The 21110-nt window shown below is 50.5% G+C and overlaps 1 protein-coding gene across 1 annotated transcript in view; it reads right to left on the reverse strand.

The window, feature by feature from the left end:
- Positions 1–21110, reverse strand: part of LOC119454278 (fatty acid synthase) — a 73601-nt gene that overhangs the window by 40630 nt on the left and 11861 nt on the right. The window contains exons 4-5 of the mRNA XM_037716250.2: positions 17489–17818; positions 16069–16188 (exon numbers count right to left, since the gene is read on the reverse strand). Of these exons, the coding sequence (XP_037572178.2) occupies positions 16069–16188; positions 17489–17818 (450 nt within the window). The remainder of the gene's footprint in view (positions 1–16068; positions 16189–17488; positions 17819–21110) is intronic.

The following is a 21110-nucleotide window of genomic DNA, read 5'->3' on the forward strand; positions in this document are numbered from 1 at the left end:
GTGTCGGCATCGTCGTGTGTGCGGCCGGACTTGTGCACGATGGTCACGTCGTATTCCTGCAGGCGCAGGCTCCACCGTGCCAGTAGTCCAGAAGGGTCTCTTAGGTTTGCCAGCCAGCATAAGGAGTAATGATCCGTCACGACCTTGAATGGGCGGCCATAAAGGTAAGGTCGAAACTTGGCAAGTGCCCATACGACGGCAAGACACTCTTTCTCCGTGGTAGTGTAATTGGACTCGGGTCGTGATAGGGTGCGACTGGCGTAAGCTATGACCCTTTCGTCGTTCTCCTGCCGCTGTACGAGCACCGCACCCAGACCGACGTTACTGGCGTCGGTATGAATTTCTGTTTCGGCGTCCTCGTCGAAATGTCCAAGAACCGGGGGTGATGCCAGGCGATGTCGAAGCTCGGCGAAAGCTGCTTCTTGTGCAGAGCTCCAGATGAACGGCGTGTCGTCTCTAGTGAGACGAGTAAGTGGTGCAGCAATTTTAGAGAAATTGCGTATAAAGCGCTAATAGTATGCGCACAATCCCAGGAAGCGTAACGCTTTTCTTGTCTGTAGGAGTCGGAAAAGCAGCTACAGCGGCAGTTTTCTCGGGATCGGGACGGACGCCTTCCGCGCTCACGACATGACCAAGAAACTTCAATTCTTCATAACCGAAGTGACATTTCTGAGGCTTTAACGTGAGGTTAGCCGATCGGATTGCCTCGAGCACTTGCCGCAGTCGCTTAAGATGTCCGGAGAAGCTGCCTGAAAATACGACCACATCATCCAGGTAGACGAGACAGGTTTGCCATTTTAGGTCAGCGAGCACCGTGTCCATCATCCGTTGGAAGGTTGCCGGAGCAGAGCACAACCCGAACGGAAGTACGCGGAACTCGTAAAGTCCATCCGGAGTGACAAAGGCTGTTTTCTCCCGGTCACGCTCGTCTACCTCTATTTGCCAGTACCCACTTTTCAAGCCAAGGGAGGAAAAATACTTGGCTCGCCGTAGCCGGTCAAGAGAGTCATCTATGCGCGGCAACGGATAAACGTCCTTCTTTGTGACGTTGTTAAGTTTTCTGTAATCAACACAGAACCGGAGAGTGCCGTCCTTCTTCTTTACCAGGACAACCGGTGACGACCACGGACTGTTTGAAGGCTGGATGACGCCATCGTCAATCATTTCCTTGACTTGTCGTTGAATTGCTTCTCGTTCTTTCTGCGAAACACGATATGGCTGCTGGTGAATAGGACGTGCATCCTCGTAAGTAATTATCCTATGCTGCGTGATGGGTGTCTGACTGACTTTCGACGATCGAGCAAAGCAGTCCTTGAATTCACGCAACAGTCCCCGCAGTGCCGCCTTATTGTCCTCCGACAGCTCGTTATTGATGTCGATATCTGGGACGCATTCTTCATCGCTGTCGCTTTCTCCACACGCGAAACACTCAATGACGTCCTCCCAGGCTTCAGCGTAAGCGACGGCAGTGCCCTGGAAGAGGTGTCGGTGCTCATTTGTGAAATTGGTGATCAAGACGTCAGCTTGGCCATCCCTAACGTCAATGATTCCTCGAGCCACGCTAATTCCGAGCGTAAGTAGAAGGGAGACGTTACACTCTGCGAGGACTTCGCCTTCACGTATGCCCTCGGACGTTACCGCAATCATTACACTAGCACGAGGTGATATCGTGACGCTGTCGTCGGAAATTCGAAGAGCGGCTGTGCGGCGGCTGGCATCTCGTGTCGTCGCTTTCTTTGTAGAGAAAGAGATACAGCGTCGGCGGAGGTCGATGATGGCGCCATACTCTCGAAGAAAGTCTATGCCAAGTATTAATTCACGGGAGCATTCTCGGAGAACAAGGGAGCTGATCGGAAATGTAGAATTTTGAATTTGCACCCGAGAAGTGCACACATCAAGCGGTTTGACGACATGTCCGCCAGCTGTCCGTACGTGCGTCCCTGTCCACGGCGTAATGACTTTCTTTAAATGGCTTGACAGTTTTCCGCTGATAATCGAATAGTCAGCGCCAGTGTCGATTAATGCAGTAACATTTCGACCGTCGATCAGCACAGGTATGTTCATGGAGAAGTCTCCAGCCTGAGATACTGGCGTCGTCAAGTCTCCGTCGGTCTGAGGTCGCTTCGATTGGAGGTCTTCGGCACGTACAGTATCAGCGGTCTCGCCTCGAAAGGTCGCTGACGTTAGTTTTCCAGGCGAGGGCTCGGAGATCGTCCTGGCGACATCCGCCTTGCACCTCCCGAATAGGATGGTCGTGGTGACGGCGATCGCGACTGGCGCCTTGATGACGGTGGCGCACGCTGTCGGGCGAGAAAATCTTCAATCTCGGGTGGCCGTTGTCCGAAACGGGGTCGGGGTGAATTGACAGGAAACCCCTGGAGTCCAAGGCGGCGGTACTGGCACTCTCGGTATAAATGTCCCGCCTCACCACAGTGGTAACAGAGCGGTCGACGATCAGGCATGCGCCAAATGTCCGATTTACGCGCGGATGGCCGAGCCTCTCCAAAATAAGGAACCGCCTGCGCTGACTGAAGCGTCGCATACGGGGTGACGGCAGGTAGGGGCGCTGGTGCAGGGATAGGGGGCCTGAATGCGTCGGCATAAGCCGCACGCTGGTAGTCGCTCATGGTAGGAGGCGTCACCGGCGACGGGGCGGGGCATCTTAAAACGTCAGCGTATGTTGCCCGTCGAGGTTCACTTGATGTTGTGAAGGCCTCAACTGGTGGAGCGGCCTGAAGTGCTGCTTCGTAACGTGGTGCGCCGAGCGCATGCTGCACTTCGTCACGCACGACGCTAGCGATGAAGTTGGCTGAAGGCTGTTGCGTCTGATGCAGCTGTCGCAGCTCGTCGCGGACTACCGCTCGGATAATCTCGCGAAGCGACTCGACGTCGGTCGTGAGAGCTCCTAGGCCACTGGTAGCAGAGGAGAGATTCACTTGCCGATCGTATTGGTGCGAGCGCTGGTGCAGGGCCTTCTCCATGGCGACGGCGTCAGTGAGAAACTCCGCAACCGTTTTGGGCGGACTACGAACGAGTCCACCAAAAAGCTGCTCTTTCACTCCGCGCATCAAGTGACGCAGCTTCTTGTCTTCCGACATGGTAGGGTCAGCTCGCCTGAAGAGACGCACCATGTCTTCCACGTACATAGCCACACTCTCGTTGGGTTTCTGAATGCGAGACTGGAGGGCCCATTCTGCTCGTTCTCGACGATCGGAGCTGGCGTAGGTGTCCAAGAGCCTGCGACAGAACTCACGCCATGATGTCAGGATGCCTTCGCGGTTCTGGAACCACGTGCGAGCACCATCCAAAAGACAGAAATAAACGTTTTTGAGCTTCGCCTCGTCGGTCCATCCATTGAACTCTGCTACGCGCTCGAAGTCCGCCAGCCAGTCTTCCACGTCTTCTAGAAGGTCGCCATGGAAGGGACTTGGCACACGCGGTTTTTGCAGCGTGTAATGAGGAGGTACCGGAGGTACCGGAGTAGCCGTCGCAGGGTTTGTCGAGGTAGTAGCGGATGTAGCATCCATACCTGCCGACGTTGTCGTTGTCCTCTCAGGTAGCGGCTCAAACTCGGGGGCCAATCCCTGGATTCTCCGGCTGGCGCGATGTACTGGCGTGAGCACCGGTAGCGATCTAGCGTTCCTGCTGCTAGGAGGGGTCTGTTGCATGGGTCGAGAATACCCAGCACCTCCACCAGAAAAATGTCACGTTTAATGAAGAGGCGACTTCTAAAAGAGGCCGTTAAGGTAAGTCCGAGTCGCCAAAGGGGCAGCGCAGCACCGACAAAAGACCAAGGCGCTAGCTCGTGCACAAGACTGTCCTCGTCTTCTTCTGGTAGCAAGTGGCACAAGCGCGTGGCAATATCACGTTGGCTAACATCACCGTGGGGTCCCACCTGTTGTGGTTGCAGACGCGTTCGTAGAAGTCGATCCACTCTCCGACATCCAAGCCATCCGTGTCAGAAAAGGTTCCCGGGTCTTGTGGGTGCAAAAAAAAAAACACCGCATATCCACGAAGTGAATAATGATGAGTGGGCGAAGCACCCGGGGATCATTCGGTTAACCATGAATCTCCCGACGCCGGCACGCGAACCCAGAGGCGACGAGAGCGCAGGAAGCGGCGGCAAAACGCCGGAAGCGTTCTCTACCTGAGGTTGGTGGTGCCGATGCTCGCTTCAAGCGCGAGCTTCGCGAGCCCTCGGCTACGGGTCCGCTTGCCGGCGTTGCCGTACTGTTGCAGCTTTGCGAGCCCTCAGCTCCGCGTCCGCATGCCGGCGTTGCCGTGCTGCTGCAGCTTCGCGAGCCCTCAGCTCCGGGTCCGCTTGCCGGCGTTGCCGTTTTGCTGCAGCTTCCCGCGCCCTAGACTCCGGGTCCGCTTGTTGTCTTCCGTCGCCGTGCTGCAGCAGCTTTGCGAGCCCTCGACTCTGCTTGCAGTTGAGCCGTCACTCTCGCCTTTTCATCCATAGCGGGCGCGCCGTTATCAGAAGCGACCGTTATCATCCATGGCTGAAGGAGAAAGAGAGCGCGCGTCGGGAACGAACGCCCTTGTGCACCGACCGTTATTATCCATGGCTGAAGAGAGAAAGAGAGCGCGCGTCGCGAACGAACGCCCTTGTGCACCGCAGCGCCCCTAGCGGACTCCATGCAAACTAGAGCTACGGACGACGACGACGAGGGGGGGACAAGCTCGATCCTAAGGTGCTTCGCCCCTAAAAATCACAGGGGCCGGTGGCTGCTGCACCGTCGACACTTCGCTAGTCATCGCGGAGCAACCAAGACGGCGACCGCTTCGAAGTTCCGTGCTTGGTTGATGGAGCCGGCACGTTGGCAGGTTTACCCAGCACTTCCACAAAAGATATGTTACAGGAATAACGTTTATTAAGAAAGTATAACTATAAACAAGGTTTGTACAAGCACCTGCGACTGATGCAAGGCTGTCGCTCGCCTCTGGCCACTTCGTCGCCGTCGTCTTCGAAGGTCCGACCGAAAGTAGCAGCCCCTTCACTGTGTCGTGGCAATATATTCTGACCGTTAAATTGCAAGACCTAGGAAGAGGAAGCCTCTGAAGCCAATCTGGCTCTCCGTACTGCCATCCCAGCCACAGAAGCTTGAAACTTTGTCTCAAGCTAGGAGTACACTGCAGCGGTCAGGCGCACGGCTGGTAAAGTGCAACAAAGTAATTGGAAAACAACTGCGGCCAGCAGAAACAAAAGAATACAGCTGCAGGAAGAAGAGGTGAAACAGGAGCGCTGAAAAAGCTTGCCATTCCTCCAACACAGCTGCTTCTCCTCAACGAATGCATCTCTGTTGCTAAGTGCCCGAAGAAAAACAACAGGAGTTACTCTGACATCTGGCTACTGCTGTGCCTATTGCTCAACAGTAGAATCCCCGCATACTCATTCTTGCTAAACGAATACACATTACCCATGTCCTGCGTTTCGACAGAGAGGTATATAGGTATGGCGTGGCTTAAACGTCACTTTAACTCAAAATTGTTTCTTAGCATTCAAGCTCAATGTTTCTAGCAAGACGCCCTTTCTGTGGAGATGAATACTTATTTTAGATGAAATTCAAAAACCAAACTCTGGCTGTAAACTCGAAGACGATTGCATCTGCGGGTCTGTTTCATCACGGGTAAAAGATCTATCAGAGCAACCAGTCAGCAGATGATCTTGTCTTTTCTTTGTCAGCTTTTGGTGAGAATTATTTACACCTAGTGCAGGTGTTTTCTTGGAAGGTACCAACAAACTGGACACAGCTAGCTCAATTGCTGTTTCGGTGCTTTGTGCACTTAAATCAAGCTGGCATAGCCTTCAATGGTGTTTTCGACAGTGCAAATGCGTATAGAGTCATGTGGATGGAGCTGAAAATCAGTGGCGCTATACGGAAAGTGATGAATGCATTTTAACACCTAAAAGATGCATCAAGAAAAGCGTATGTATTTCCAGACACTCGACATCATTTCAAACCTTGGAAAGCTCATTCGGAATCGTTTCTACGACAAGAAAATTCTGAGGAGAAAAGGACCTGCTCATAGAATGGTCACGCTACAATGCGCTCCTTGTAGGAGATTAAAAAAAAATTTGGCGATGCTCGAGTGTGGCCAAAGTTGATATATAACCATGCGAACACCTCACCCATGCTTACAGTTACAGAAAAGCTGGCCACGCAACATTTTAGTAATGTTGTGGCAAACGAAGTGAATGTTTTGTGCGCCCTAAGGATCATCTGAACTGCACAATGTTAATTTGACTGTTGAATTCACTCTTTTTCTGAATGCTTCTTCGATACCCTCAAGCGTCGGTTTCCTGTTCAAGGACTGCCACTGAGATGCAAGAATTTGGTGTCCCTCCAAAAGCATCACAATGGCTTAATTATTTTTGGCAAGACGTTTTTCGAACCGAAATTCAGGAGGACCTTTTTCTAACGTCCACTGCTGAAGGATTATAGGTCACCCCGAAATCAGCCAGACAGCTGTCACCTTACCTTCAAGAGCTCTGCGAGTTCAAGTACGTGTACAGAGCAAAAATGAACCAAGACACGTGTGAGTGTTTCTCTGGCATACTGAGGCAAGCCGGTGGCTAGAATGAGCATCCCAAGTTTCCTACCTTTTTTCAATTGTACGGCATGGTTTCGCGGTATACACTGCTCAAACCACCACAGTTTGAGAACTCCGCAGCTCCTAAAAAGAGATAATCTTTTTAAATCTCGCTGTTGTCAGGGAGATGTTTACATTAACGTCTAGGTAGCCTCCGCCCCCCCCCCCCCAAAAAAAAAAGGTAGCTAGAACGAAGACTCGACGGCATTCTAAATGAAGAATGGTGGCAGTGTGATGGAATGTTTGAACAAGATTACCAATTGCTACTGTCGTTCAGTGCGTTGCTTACTATCTTACACGATCTTTAGCAAGGAATCTAAGCAAACAATTATCCTGTACACTTTGTGTTCTAGCTCTCGAGGGGCAAAATCGCTTAAGCAGCGCAACCGAAGATCTCGCAAACTGCAAACCACATGTCAAGCTGATACATCGCAACATGCATATTTTCCTCCTTTTTAAAGAAGATGACGACCATTCTCAAGGTATGTAAGTCAAATGGATATATAAGGTAAAACAACAGATGGTGTGCTGGAGAGCTTCAAATTCCTTTTCCCCTTTGTCGTTCCACAAAGAAGACGTCCTTGTCAAGCTGCTGAATTATTACTTGTGTCTGGCAATGGGCCTGTACTGCCGGCAGCTGAAGAACAAGCCAATAACCAAAAACCAGAACTTGCGTAACATGTCAAAGCTTGTGTAAATTCATTTGGCCAGGACGAGCGCAATTTCATGCTTTGTGTGCCTTCTACTATTTTCTCTAGTGTGTGTATTTCTAAGAGTGGTTCGCATTGAAAATTATGAAATTTCTTTGTTGCTTTTCGAATTGTATTAATATTGGTGAACGCACAGACATGTTGACGAATATTGTTGGCGCGCGGACAGGCGATCCTACAGTGGCGCATTGGGCATCCACATAAGGTCGTTACCAATAAACATGTCTTGCAATTATTATTCAAAGGTGGTCAAAATTAATCCGGAGCCCTCCACTACGGCGTGCCTCATAATCAGAACTGGTTTTGGCACGTAAAACCCCAGAAAGAAAGAAAGAAGAATTATTATTGCTGCTCGGGGAATGAGCAGTGGGTGGCTGTAGTCAGAGCTTTGTAATTGAAGCGGAATAGAGCCTGACACCCACATTGAAGCGAATTACAAAGCCCTGAAGGCTTTCTGGTCCCAACAGCACAGAAAAAAGGCGAATTCCAAATTTTTGACCATAACAGTAGCTATTGTGGTGAATAGCTATTGCGTAAGCCCAAAAAACGACAATGAGGATAAGTAGGTCCGTCAGAAGCGTATTACAGCGTAAGATGTTGTGGGCTCATTCCAATAGCCGTTTCAGTTCGCGATGGTGTCGGCTGCCTCCGCATCCGGCGCCGGCGGCCTGTGTCCGTAACCGCTATCGCCTGAAATGCGAAGAAAAATACCCGATTGCCGCCGGCATCGCGGGATTGCGCGGGATTCAGATACTCTACCGCTGAGCCACGCAAGCTTTTTTTCTTTATTGAACTGAGCCACGCGAGCGCTTGCTATCAGGCAGCGGAAAAATGCCCTATAAGCGCACTCTAGGCAAGCGCGCAAGCGCAGATGACGAGATGCGATTCAGACGAGGCGCGCAATCAACGCGATCCCGAGTCTCCGCCAGTATGGTGGCGCCATCTAGTTAAGGCGCCTGCAAACGCAGCGTGGCCGACATGTAAGTTGCACATAGGAGTTGCATGCTGCATGTAACTGGACCTGTTTTAACTCAAGCAGGCTAGGTGACTATTTGTCACCAGCCTGTTTTGAAGATTCCAATAAACGATCATCATCATCATCAACAACAATGTAACGTGCCACGGGCCAACGGATGTGAGATTTGCGCCACGTATTCTGGATAGCTCTTCGGTACACGCTATGGCGTCTCCTCGCAAAGTACCAACCGCTGCTGAAGAAGCGAGTCGTAGAGCTACGTGCGCGGCTACAACCAGGCATCATCGGGCTCAGCAGACTGCTATGCAGAGAGCATTACAAGCCGCAGCTCGCCGTCGACGCAGGGCAGAAAGTCTCTACGAGGCGAAGAGAAATTGCAGTTACACTTGAGCCGCTCCACCAGCTTACGCTGTGACTGTGCTGCGTGTGCCGCGCAGGCCTGTGATTTTTTGAAGTGACTACCTCATGAAAAATCGCGCTCTCTTCATGCTGGCTTACATTCTGACCTGCATCTCCTTTCTTGATGTAATGAAAATAAAATTGGCTGTGTCTAGGCACTTAGGACGCTAATACTTGAGTGTAATCAGGTCAAGGCACCCGTAGTATTATGTACTCAACTACCGCCATTCTCGAGACCACCGCACGGTACCGCTTGTAAGCTACGCGAGCTACTAGTTAACCAATTATTATCATGATGATAATGTATATTGGCGTCCCGTTTGACGCGGTGAAGGGACAAATAGTCCCCTAGCCTGCACGATTTAATCAGATTTTACTACATCTATCGCTATCACGTCGTTTGGCTTTGTGATCTTGATCTGAACTTTCGTATTTAAACCTTCTATCACTATACTGTGCCACTACCTACATATACTATGACTCTAGTTTCAATATGTTTCTTGTTGTTTATCCCCCAATACTCTAATCGTCTCTTACTTATTCGACTGCTGACTAGCTAACCGTGCCATCTTCTTTGAATACCAACGCTTTTGGATGGTGAACACGACCTACGGGTCTCGCTGGGTCAATATCTTGGCATTAAAATACGATGTGGCGAGTCGTTTTGAGGCTTTTTTTTTGCAGCAAGCGCATGTCTCATCCTGTGGAACATATTGCCACGCGCTTGTGCCACTTGCTCCCAGAAGAAGACGAGGACAGTCTTGTGCACGAGCTAGCGCCTTGGTCTGATGTCGGTGCTGCGCTGCCCCTTTGGCGACTCGGACTTACCTTAACGGCTTCTTTTAGAAGTCGCCTCTTCATTAAACGTGACATTTTTCTGGTGGAGGTGCGGGTATTCTCGACCCATGCAACAGACCCCTCCTAGCAGCAGGAACGCTAGATCGCTACCGGTGCTCACGCCATTACATCGCGCCAGCCGGAGAATCCATGGATTGGCCCCTGAGTTTGAGCCGCTACCGGAGAGGACAACGACAACGTCGGCAGGTATCGATGCTGCATCCGCTACTACCTCGACAAACCCTGCGACGGCTACTCCGGTACCTCCGGTACCTCCTCATTACACGCTGCAAAAACCGCGTGTGCCAAGTCCCTTCCATGGCGACCTTCTAGAAGACGTGGAAGACTGGCTGGCGGACTTCGAGCGCGTAGCAGAGTTCAACGGATGGGCCGACGAGGCGAAGCTCAAAAACGTTTATTTCTGTCTTTTGGATGGTGCTCGCACGTGGTTCCAGAACCGCGAAGGCATCCTGACATCATGGCGTGAGTTCTGTCGCAGGCTCTTGGACACCTACGCCAGCTCCGATCGTCGAGAACGAGCAGAATGGGCCCTCCAGTCTCGCATTCAGAAACCCAACGAGAGTGTGGCTATGTACGTGGAAGACATGGTGCGTCTCTTCAGGCGAGCTGACCCTACCATGTCGGAAGACAAGAAGCTGCGTCACTTGATGCGCGGAGTGAAAGAGCAGCTTTTTGGTGGACTCGTTCGTAGCCCACCCAAAACGGTTGCGGAGTTTCTCACTGACGCCGTCGTCATGGAGAAGGCCCTGCACCATCGCTCGCACCAATAGGATCGGCAAGTGAATCTCTCCTCTGCTACCAGTGGCCTAGGAGCTCTCACGACCGACGTCGAGTCGCTTGGCGAGATTATCCGAGCGGTAGTCCGCGACGAGCTGCGACAGCTGCATCAGACGCAACAACCTTCAGCCAACTTCATCTTTAGCGTCGTGCGTGACGAAGTGCAGCATGCGCTCGGCGCACCACGTTACGAAGCAGCACTTCAGGCCGCTCCACCAGTTGAGGCCTTCACAACATCAAGTGAACCTCGACGGGCAACATACGCTGACGTTTTAAGATGCCCCGCCCCGTCGCCGGTGACGCCTCCTACCATGAGCGACTACCAGCGTGCGGCTTATGCCGACGCATTCAGGCCCCCTATCCCTGCACCAGCGCCCCTACCTGCCGTCACCCCGTATGCGACGCTGCAGTCAGCGCAGGCGGTTCCTTATTTTGGAGAGGCTCGGCCATCCGCGCGTAAATCGGACATTTGGCACATGCCTGATCGTCGACCGCTCTGTTACCACTGTGGTGAGGCGGGACATTTATACCGAGAGTGCCAGTACCGCCGTCTTGGACTCCAGGGGTTTCCTGTCAATTCACCCCGACCCCGTTTCGGACAACGGCCACCCGAGATTGAAGATTTTCTCGCCCGACAGCGTGCGCCACCGTCATCAAGGCGCCAGTCGCGATCGCCGTCACCACGACCATCCTATTCGGGAGGTGCAAGGAGGATGTCGCAAGGACGATCTCCGAGCCCTCGCCTGGAAAACTAACGTCAGCGACCTTTCGAGGCGAGGCCGCTGATACTGGACGTGCCGAAGACCTCCAATCGAAGCGACCTCAGACCGACGGAGACTTGACGACGCCAGTATCTCAGGCTGGAGACTTCTCCATGAACATACCTGCGCTGATCGACGGTCGAAATGTTACTGCCTTAATCGACACTGGCGCTGACTATTCGATTATCAGCGGAAAACTGTCAAGCCATGTAAAGAAAGTCATTACGCCGTGGACAGGGACGCACGTACGGACAGCTGGCGGACATGTCGTCAAACCGCTTGATGTGTGCACTTCTCGGGTGCAAATTCAAAATTCTACATTTTCGATCAGCTCCCTTGTTCTTCGAGAATGCTCCCGTGAATTAATACTCGGCATAGACTTTCTTCGAGAGTATGGCGCCATCATCGACCTCCACCGACGCTGTATCTCTTTCTCTACAAAGAAAGCGACGACACGAGATGCCAGCCGCCGCACAGCCGCTCTTCGAATTTCCGACGACAGCGTCACGATACCACCTCGTGCTAGTGTAATGATTGCGGTAACGTCCGAGGGCATACGTGAAGGCGAAGTCCTCGCAGAGTGTAACGTCTCCCTTCTACTTACGCTCGGAATTAGCGTGGCTCGAGGAATCATTGACGTTAGGGATGGCCAAGCTGACGTCTTGATCACCAATTTCACAAATGAGCACCGACACCTCTTCCGGGGCACTGCCGTCGCTTACGCTGAAGCCTGGGAGGACGTCATTGAGTGTTTCGCGTGTGGAGAAAGCGACAGCGATGAAGAATGCGTCCCAGATATCGACATCGATAACGAGCTGTCGGAGGACAATAAGGCGGCACTGCGGGGACTGCTGCGTGAATTCAAGGACTGCTTTGCTCGATCGTCGAAAGTCAGTCAGACACCCATCACGCAGCATAGGATGATTACTTACGAGGATGCACGTCCTATTCACCAGCAGCCATATCGTGTTTCGCAGAAAGAACGAGAAGCAATTCAACGACAAGTCAAGGAAATGATTGACGATGGCGTCATCCAGCCTTCAAACAGTCCGTGGTCGTCACCGGTTGTCCTGGTAAAGAAGAAGGACGGCACTCTCCGCTTCTGTGTTGATTACAGAAAACTCAACAACGTCACAAAGAAGGACGTTTATCCGTTGCCGCGCATAGATGACTCTCTTGACTTGAAAAGTGGGTACTGGCAAATAGACGTAGACGAGTGTGACCGGGAGAAAGCAGCATTTGTCACTCCGGATGGACTTTACGAGTTCCGAGTACTTCTGTTCGGGTTGTGCTCTGCTCCGGCAACCTTCCACGGTGCTCGCTGACCTAAAATGGCAAACCTGTCTCGTCTACCTGGATGATGTGGTCGTATTTTCAGGCAGCTTCTCCGGACATCTTAAGCGACTGCGGCAAGTGCTCGAGGCAATCCGATCGGCTAACCTCACGTTAAAGCCTCAGAAATGTCACTTCGGTTATGAAGAATTGAAGTTTCTTGGTCATGTCGTGAGCGCGGAAGGCGTCCGTCCCGATCCCGAGAAAACTGCCGCTGTAGCTGCTTTTCCGACTCCTACAGACAAGAAAAGCGTTCGACGCTTCCTGGGATTGTGCGCATACTACCCGCGCTTTATACGCAATTTCTCTAAAATTGCTGCACCACTTACTCGTCTCACTAGAGACGACACGCCGTTCATCTGGAGCTCTGAACAAGAAGCAGCTTTCGCCGAGCTTCGACATCGCCTGGCATCACCCCCGGTTCTTGGACATTTCGACGAGGACGCCGAAACAGAAATTCATACCGACGCCAGTAACGTCGGTCTGGGTGCGGTGCTCGTACAGCGGCAGGAGAACGACGAAAGGGTCATAGCTTACGCCAGTCGCATCCTATCACGACCCGAGTCCAATTACACTACCACGGAGAAAGAGTGTCTTGCCGTCGTATGGGCACTTGCCAAGTTTCGACCTTACCTCTATGGCCGCCCATTCAAGGTCGTGACGGATCATCACTCCTTATGCTGGCTGGCAAACCTAAGAGACCCTTCTGGACGACTGGCACGGTGGAGCCTGCGCCTGCAGGAATACGACGTGACCATCGTGTACAAGGCCGGCCGCACACACGACGATGCCGACACAATGTCGCGCGCACCTGTTGAATCTGCCGATCAACACATCGAAGACGACAGCGCTTTTCTTGGCGCCATAAGCGGGACAGACGTATCGACACGGCAGCGAGCAGACTGTGAATTGCGCCTCATAATTGAACATCTAGAAGGCGGCAACGTCACTCTGCCCCCGCAAATTGCTCGCGGTTTGTCGTCGTTTTGTTTACGACAGGGCATCCTATACAAGAAGAATTCTGCTGCCAGCAACAACACCTATCTTTTGGTCGTACCCGCAGAGCTTCGTGATGAAATCCTGTTCGCATGCCACGACGAGCCTGCTTCTGGCCACTTGGGTTTCACTCGAACCCTTGCCAGGGTACGAAAATCGTACTACTGGCCGAAACTCGCCACTTGTGTTAAACGATACGTCCAAGCCTGCCGTGAATGCCAACGTCGAAAGTCGCCGAATGTGAAGCCTGCGGGATTGCTGAATCCTATCGAACCGCCTCGAGGGCCCTTCGATCAAGTCGGCATGGACCTCCTGGGCCCGTTTCCGTTGTCTACTTCCGGAAACAAGCGGATAATTATCGCCACGGACTATTTAACCCGCTATGCTGAAACAAAGGCTCTTCCTAAAGGCACAGCTTCTGAGGTTGCACAGTTTTTCGTACAGAACATCGTACTACGTCATGGCGCCCCATCCTGTGTCATCACGGATCGAGGAGCGGCGTTTACGCCAAGGCTGCTTGAAGAAGTTTTTCAGCTGAGTTACACCACGCACCGAAAGACGACTGCCTATCACCCTCAAGCAAATGGCTTGACTGAAAGGCTTAACAAAACAATGACCGACATGCTGTCGATGTACATAGACGTGCAGCATAAGACGTGGGACGAAGTACTACCATACGTCACGTTTGCGTACAACACCGCTACGCACGAGACCACACACTTCACGCCTTTTGCTCTTGTTTACGGTCGTGAAGTGCAGACGATGTTAGAAGCCATGTTCCATTTGACACTTGTGACAATCTTGATGAAGACACTGAGCGTTTCGTGCAACGTGCCGAGGAAGCACGCCAACTGGCTCGGGTGAACATCAGGAAACAACAGTGCATTGACGCGCGACACTACAACCTTCGCCACCGACAATTTGAGTACCAACCGGGTGACCAAGTGCTAGTTTGGACCCCATCCGCCGTAAAGGCCTTTCGGAAAAACTTCTCAGTCGGTACTTCGGCCCTTACAAACTGCTTCGGCGAGTGAGTGACCTCAATTATGAAGTCCTTCCTGACGGCACCCAGCCAGCACGACGCCGACAACCGCGGCCCGAGATTGTGCACGTAGTGCGGTTAAAACCATATCGCACACCACAATAGTCGTGGTTTCCGGACCATTACGTTTCTCCTGGGAGAAGTCTTTCTGCCCGTCCATGTTTTGTTTAGCATCGAGTCGATGCTCTTCTGGGAGGAGGGGTAATGCCACGCGCTTGTGCCACTTGCTCCCAGAAGAAGACGAGGACAGTCTTGTGCACGAGCTAGCGCCTTGGTCTTTTGTCAGTGCTGCGCTGCCCCTTTGGCGACTCGGACTTACCGTTAACCCCTTCGACGCCTCGGACTTACTATAACGGCCTCTTTTAGAAGTCGCCTCTTCATTAAACGTGACAATATTAGCTCCGTTTTGCTTTTGCCCTCAGTCCGCCAGCTCAGGCCTAAAATGCACGGCACTCCCATTTGCATTCACAACAGATTTTCCCTCCTGATTTCTTTACTTGCCGTTTTGGTAAATCTTCATGGTTTTTCTGTTTAGATTCTTTGGATCCAATTTGCCGTATGTTTCTCTCAGTTTCTTTTCTATAGCTCCTGGATGTTTATTTGCACTTCCAATTACCCTGTACATGGTTGCCAACTTTCTTGTCCTCTTCCTCCATTCTGTGTCCAGGTTTTTGAGGTACAGATATTTGTGCACTTTAGCCGGCCATTTCTTTTCGTCCATGTTCCTTAGTCTCTCTTTACTAATGTTGCGCCAGGCTTCTCTGATCTCAAAAGAATCCCAACGCATGTCATTTTGCACTGCCTCATTTTTGGTTTCATTGTGGGCCCCCAAAGCCAGTCCACCACCCTGTGCTTAATATCGAATGCCTAAAAGATTTTTTATTTGTAGGTCAGAATTACATTTACTGACGTTAGAGCTGACACCATTACACATTCTCTAATTTCTCGCACCACCTATTTATTGTATTTCCAAAGTTTTCTTTGTTTCAGTATTGCTGAATTTCCTTTCCTTTTCATTTTAGATTATCTTGTTGGGTGCGTGAGTAGGTCTTTTTTTATCGGTTATGTATACACCTGGGTATTGAATAGCTTGAAAATGGGCATGCGTTCTTGTTAATTTATAACACGCCATTACCCGTCTCTTGAATAAATATCATAATGCAATATTTCTAAGTGCTTGAGTTAATGTCAAGGTCAGTCGCTGCATTTCCTCGTATACTGGAAAGTCTCTATAACACATTGGTACTGTCCACTAGTCACACTGTGTCATCTGAATACATAAGCCCAGGGAGATACTGTTGCACTTTTTCCCTATTACAAAGTAATGTAGATCAAAAGCTAATTCACTGCATTCCAGTCACATCTATATGCCTTTACCATAAAGCGTGAAGAATAATGGAGACAGACGACACCCTTCCTTCAGTCCTCTGTCAGTGCCTTTTTGGCCTTCCTATATAATTTGCCCTCAGTTGTCTCTACACTAGGTGTTTTTGCGAACACTTTCAAAAATGTTTCAAAATTGCCTGTGGCAGATCACAGACGGATAGTTTGTTGAGTCTATATGTTAGGCCACGAGCACCGAGTATCGGTTCTCACTTGACCGTGAAGAATTGTACTTACCCCGGCCTTTAGTTTCGCACATGATGTGTTCTTCGAAGGACAGGTCTCGTGAGTTTGCAAAGTTTCGGTCTTTTAACACTGGAAAGCGCCGCTTGAGAAATTCTCTCTTCTCCTGAGATCCTGCAGGGCGAAAAAACGGGTGAAATAGATTCTGAAGCTACGGTAAACGTTATGTTATTAAAGAAAATAAACTAGCAGTTACTAAATTCATGAGTCCGATTTGATACGAAGAACATTAGTTACAAATGATTCAATCGATTGGTTTATCTACTAACTGATGAATAGCTGTCGTATGTTGCAGCGGTACTTAGGTGAAAAGGCGGTAAAATTCATGTTAAATGGACAGTTCTGACCTATGCCATCTGTAAATACATGGATCTAATTGTCTAGTTGCAAAATTGAATACGCGTGGCAACTTGCTACCATGTATCTTTGAATGTGCAGCAGAAGATATCATCACAAAATATAAGTTACCTTCTTTCGTGATTGAAAGTCCCACCGAGTGTTTCTTTGTCGATCTCCCGTGTAGGGTAAGGGCAATTCATAGTTAATGGAGCAGCACGTCGATGGTGTGTGATGCACAATAACAGCGGGTCACTGCTGCACTAAATGTGTTACGTCATGAAGCGGAGATCGCAGAACTATATAGCCAATTTCATTGTTTCTGAGTTTTACGGCGCCCGGAGGTGAAGTTTCTAAATGCTGGTTTCCAATATTCCGTCTGCCTGAAGCACGCAGCATGCCTTCGTTTATACATCCCCGCCGCGCGGAGCCAACACAACTCGCGGAGTCAAGATGTCACTCAGTAAGGTCCGTATTCTTTCGACAATTGGGTTGCCTCGTAATACGCCTGTGCTAAGGCGCTCTACTGCTTGCAGCTTGCTGATACAGGAATGCTACCGATCAATTCGCATGTCCATACAGCGTGTACGCGCTGTCGATCTAACACGAGAAAACACAATGTGTGTCGCATGCGCGAATTAGCCGCCGCTGTATGTGTTACTCAGAGCAAGTCCAATTAAAGCTCCAGCGATAGTCTCGTCGCCATGAGTAAACTTTCATGACTGAGCTACAAAGTGAAGCAAGAACGCGACCGCGAATCATATCAAGCATTCCGGAAAACGCCAAACTTTGAAATTCTGGCTCGCTTGGTTCTGCGGACGGCACATATTCATGTCTACCTGCGTTTCTGTTCATACAATTTACCCGGCAAACTAGAACTTGGCGCACAGTTGCTGGCCCCACTTGTTTTCGTGACTGTTGTGGCAGTCTCCCAAGCAACAGTACCGGGCTCCTTGGCTACACGGTCACCGATCCATCGTGACCCAGCAGCGAGACAAATAGCAAGTTCACAAAGACCGTGAGCATCGCAAACAAATTCGCAATTAGTTCTTTTTTTTGCTTTGCTCATTCAACTCACCCACAGTGGTAAAGACGGTGCAGCCCATAGAAAGAGCAATTGTGATTGCGGCTTGTCCGACGCCTCCGCTGCCACTGTGTACTAGGAGCGACTCCCCAGGCTGCATGTCGGCGCGTACCACCAGTGCGTAGTATACAGTCGAGTACGCCACGGGCACAGTAGCAGCCTCTTCCATGGTCCAGGATTCGGGAATATCCCACATCATGATCGGGTCTGCAGCGAGCGCAGTTGCGATGCCCTTGCCGTTGACCATTCCCATGACACGCCGTCCGTTCCAGTCGCGGCCTGAATATTCCATGCCGAGGAAGGCTTCCTCTGCGACGCTGTCACCTGAACGACAAAGCCGCATTGGAAAGTGTGAGTTTTGTTGTTGCATATCGAAGGCGTACGCGAGAATATTACCCTCGTAGGAAGAAGACCGAAGGCGAAGAAACATTACAGCAGGCGTTAATGCTCGCGCTCCGTGCTCCTCAGTACTTACAAGCGCTCCTTCTCAACTGTCTATAAAAATAGTAAGTCGAAACTGAATGCCTTTCGGCCCGGATACTGACGACGTATTTTTAGAAAGTGGTGCTAAGCGATGTAGTTCTGTTAAATGATAAGAAATTCAGTATACAATTGGGCTTCACTTCCACGATTGGGGCATGTTCTTTAAACACTTAACGTCATAGTTACTTAGTAAAGATTTATGGTTTAACTAGCACCAAACTGCAATTCACTTTGGCAGTAGTGTCCGGCTCTTTCAAGTAGCCTCTTCTCGTTCATTACATAACGAGGGCTCCAATGCGGCAACATTGATGCCTTCAGGTAGCATATGTGGGTTTATTGAGCAGTTTCCATCACCCAAAAAAGATCACGTGCTCGTGACGCCCCTAGGTTTGTGAATGGTGGCGCTGGCTAACACTCCCAGGGTGGGTTCTAGTTGTAAAACATAAATGCCCCGGAAAGTGTATGGGGTAACGACTCCGCGGTAGCTCAATGATGAGATCATCGCACTCGTAATGCGAAGACGTGGGTTCGTTCCCCACCTGCGGACAGCTGTTTTTTCATCCACTTTAATATCTGTTAATTTATCATATTCTTTAATTGAATTAGGAAGTACAAGTGATTTCCCCTATGTTGTCCTTGGTGTCATTGTTTGTTGGCTTCTTATGATATGATTAATAAGAATTGTCCCCTCGGTTCCCTTTCTTCTCGTTAATCGGTTTAGTATCACGAATGGACCGCTATTCGTTGAGATAAACGTGCGATACCATATTTTCTTCCGTAGAGGTGTCCACAGTAAAACGTGATCGCCTGGAGCGAAAGTCACAGGTTTATGTCGGGCGTCATAGCGTGCCTTGGTTGAAAGTTGCGAAAAATTGTTCGTCGGCGAGCAAGCCGACGCGCTTCTTCGGCACGACACAATGTTTGTGCAATGGAAGTGTCTTCGTTCAGTGTGAATGGCAAAATTGTGTCCAAGAAACTTTGGGGACTGCGAGCATACAACAGATAGAAAGGCGAATACCCGGTTACTTCGAGTTTGGCTGTATTGTATGCGTATGATGAAGGACACCACGGCATCCCAATTCTTGTGATCAGCCGAGACGTACAGTGCTCACGGATTGAAACGCGACAATTTAGACCTAATCAATACGCATGCTTTTGTTTCCACCGTCGGTAGTTTGTGTGACATTGGCACAATCTCGACTCGTACGTTTAGATCAGAGTCCAAGTCACCTTTCCTGACCAGATTAGAAGCAACAAGGCATGGTACTCTCGAGTAATTGCACGGAAAAAGAGTTCTACCCAAAATTTGCCTGTCACGTTTCAATCCGTGAGCACTCTACAATGACAACATGTTGGTAAGAGTACGATTCGTGCGTTCGGCGAGGCCATTTTTTGCGGGTGGTATGACGTTGAATGGCGATGAGTAGAACCACAAAGGCGCAGCAGATCTTCAACAACGTCTGCGGTGAATTGCCGTCCGCGGTCACTTATCACAAAACGTTTAGCGCCGTGGCGCAGGATGACAGAATGAAGGAGAAAGCACGACACATCGGCGGCAGTAGCAGAGGTAAGCGCCGCAGTCTCAGTATAGCGCGTCAAGTACTCGACGCACACAATAGTCCAGCGACGGCCGGTAGAGCTCTTGGGAAAGGGGCCCAGCAAGTCTACACCAACTTTTTCAAATGGTAATGCAGGAGGTTTCACTGGTTTCATAAAGCCTGCAGGAGGCATCGCCGGCTTCTTATGACATTGGCAACCTGCACAACTGGCAACGTATTGTCTTGTGCTGTTCCATAGTTTCGTCCAATAAAAGCGCTGGCGTAATCGATGAAGCGTGCAGGCAAAGCCCAGGTGACCCGATGTGTCAGCAACATACCGTGCACGTGAGAGGAGAATCATGGAGCGCGAACGAGGAGTATGTCTAACTATTGTCTGCCATGGAAGTGGAAGAAGAAATGGCTTTTATACTTCCACCTACTTGTTTTCTAGAAATAGACAATGAATAAACGGAAGACGCGGACACCTCGGAAACGGCGGTGGTGGGTTCGCCTGGCTTTGCAAAAGCGCGAGAAGTTGAGTCACGCCAAGGCTTCGTTGCCGCATCTCCGGTCGCGCGACGTTGAATACTATCGCGAGTGTTGCTGACAGTACGTTTTAGTACCACTCTTGTCGTATAGCAAAGGGTGGTTCTTGATCGCGTCGATCAGCATTGCAGCTCACACTTTTGGTGCCATGTTTACATGCTAGTGTAGCGTCCGGGCTAGCAGAACGACTTTCCGCCACGTTTCCGCTTCGCCATAGCGAAGAAATCGGTCTATGAGACCGATTTGGCTCGCCGCCTGTCTTTCTGCCTGTTCTGCCGCCTAGGCGGGCGGATTTTGCAAGATTTTGCCGCTTCCGACAGCTTCGAGACCAAGTGTGAACGTAGCCTTAGTCTGCGCGCGAAACGTCTCTTGTTTGCGATTGCGCCCCTACGGAAGGCTGGTAGTTACTGTTGTGTTGTTGAATCCCAAACCAGCAATTACGGAAGGCTGGTAGTTGCTGTTGTGTTGTGGAATCCCAAACCAGCAATGTACACAGGAAGGGGTTGATGCCAACAGTGAAATTCCACTGACTCACAACAGAATGCATGGAACAGACAGCCGACAAGCATGGATTACTGCTGTGTGCAGTACAGCGTAAGTAAACTCTTGTTACAGGCGCTGACAGTTCTCGTCGGAGTTCACGCGTCCTGAGAAATTGTTTATGTGCACTATGCACTGAACAAGACCGGAGTTCATTCATGCATCACTAGTACACCAATCATTCGAGATTCGGTGAGGTACAAAGCCGCTTCCTGTTTGCACCGGTGTAAGTGAAGCAGAAATGAGTTGCACGCACTACTTAAAATGCGTACACATGCCATATCTATGCTGTGCGGTGAAATATTCTGTACAATTCCGAATCTGTTGACGTAAAGGCAAATGACGGCTGCACGCTCGCACGCAGCGGAAGACACAGCGGCCCATGCACTTGTCGCAGGAAATGCAACCCTCTCGTATGAGGGAGCAGGGCGACGAAAGCTTCGAAAAAAAAGCCTTACGCGTGTTTGCGCGTGTTTAAGTTTTCTAGCGCAAAGACGCAGCGAACAAGC

This window comes from Dermacentor silvarum, chromosome 5 (genome assembly GCF_013339745.2).
Source record: "Dermacentor silvarum isolate Dsil-2018 chromosome 5, BIME_Dsil_1.4, whole genome shotgun sequence".
NCBI classification, from domain to species: Eukaryota; Metazoa; Arthropoda; class Arachnida; order Ixodida; family Ixodidae; genus Dermacentor; species Dermacentor silvarum.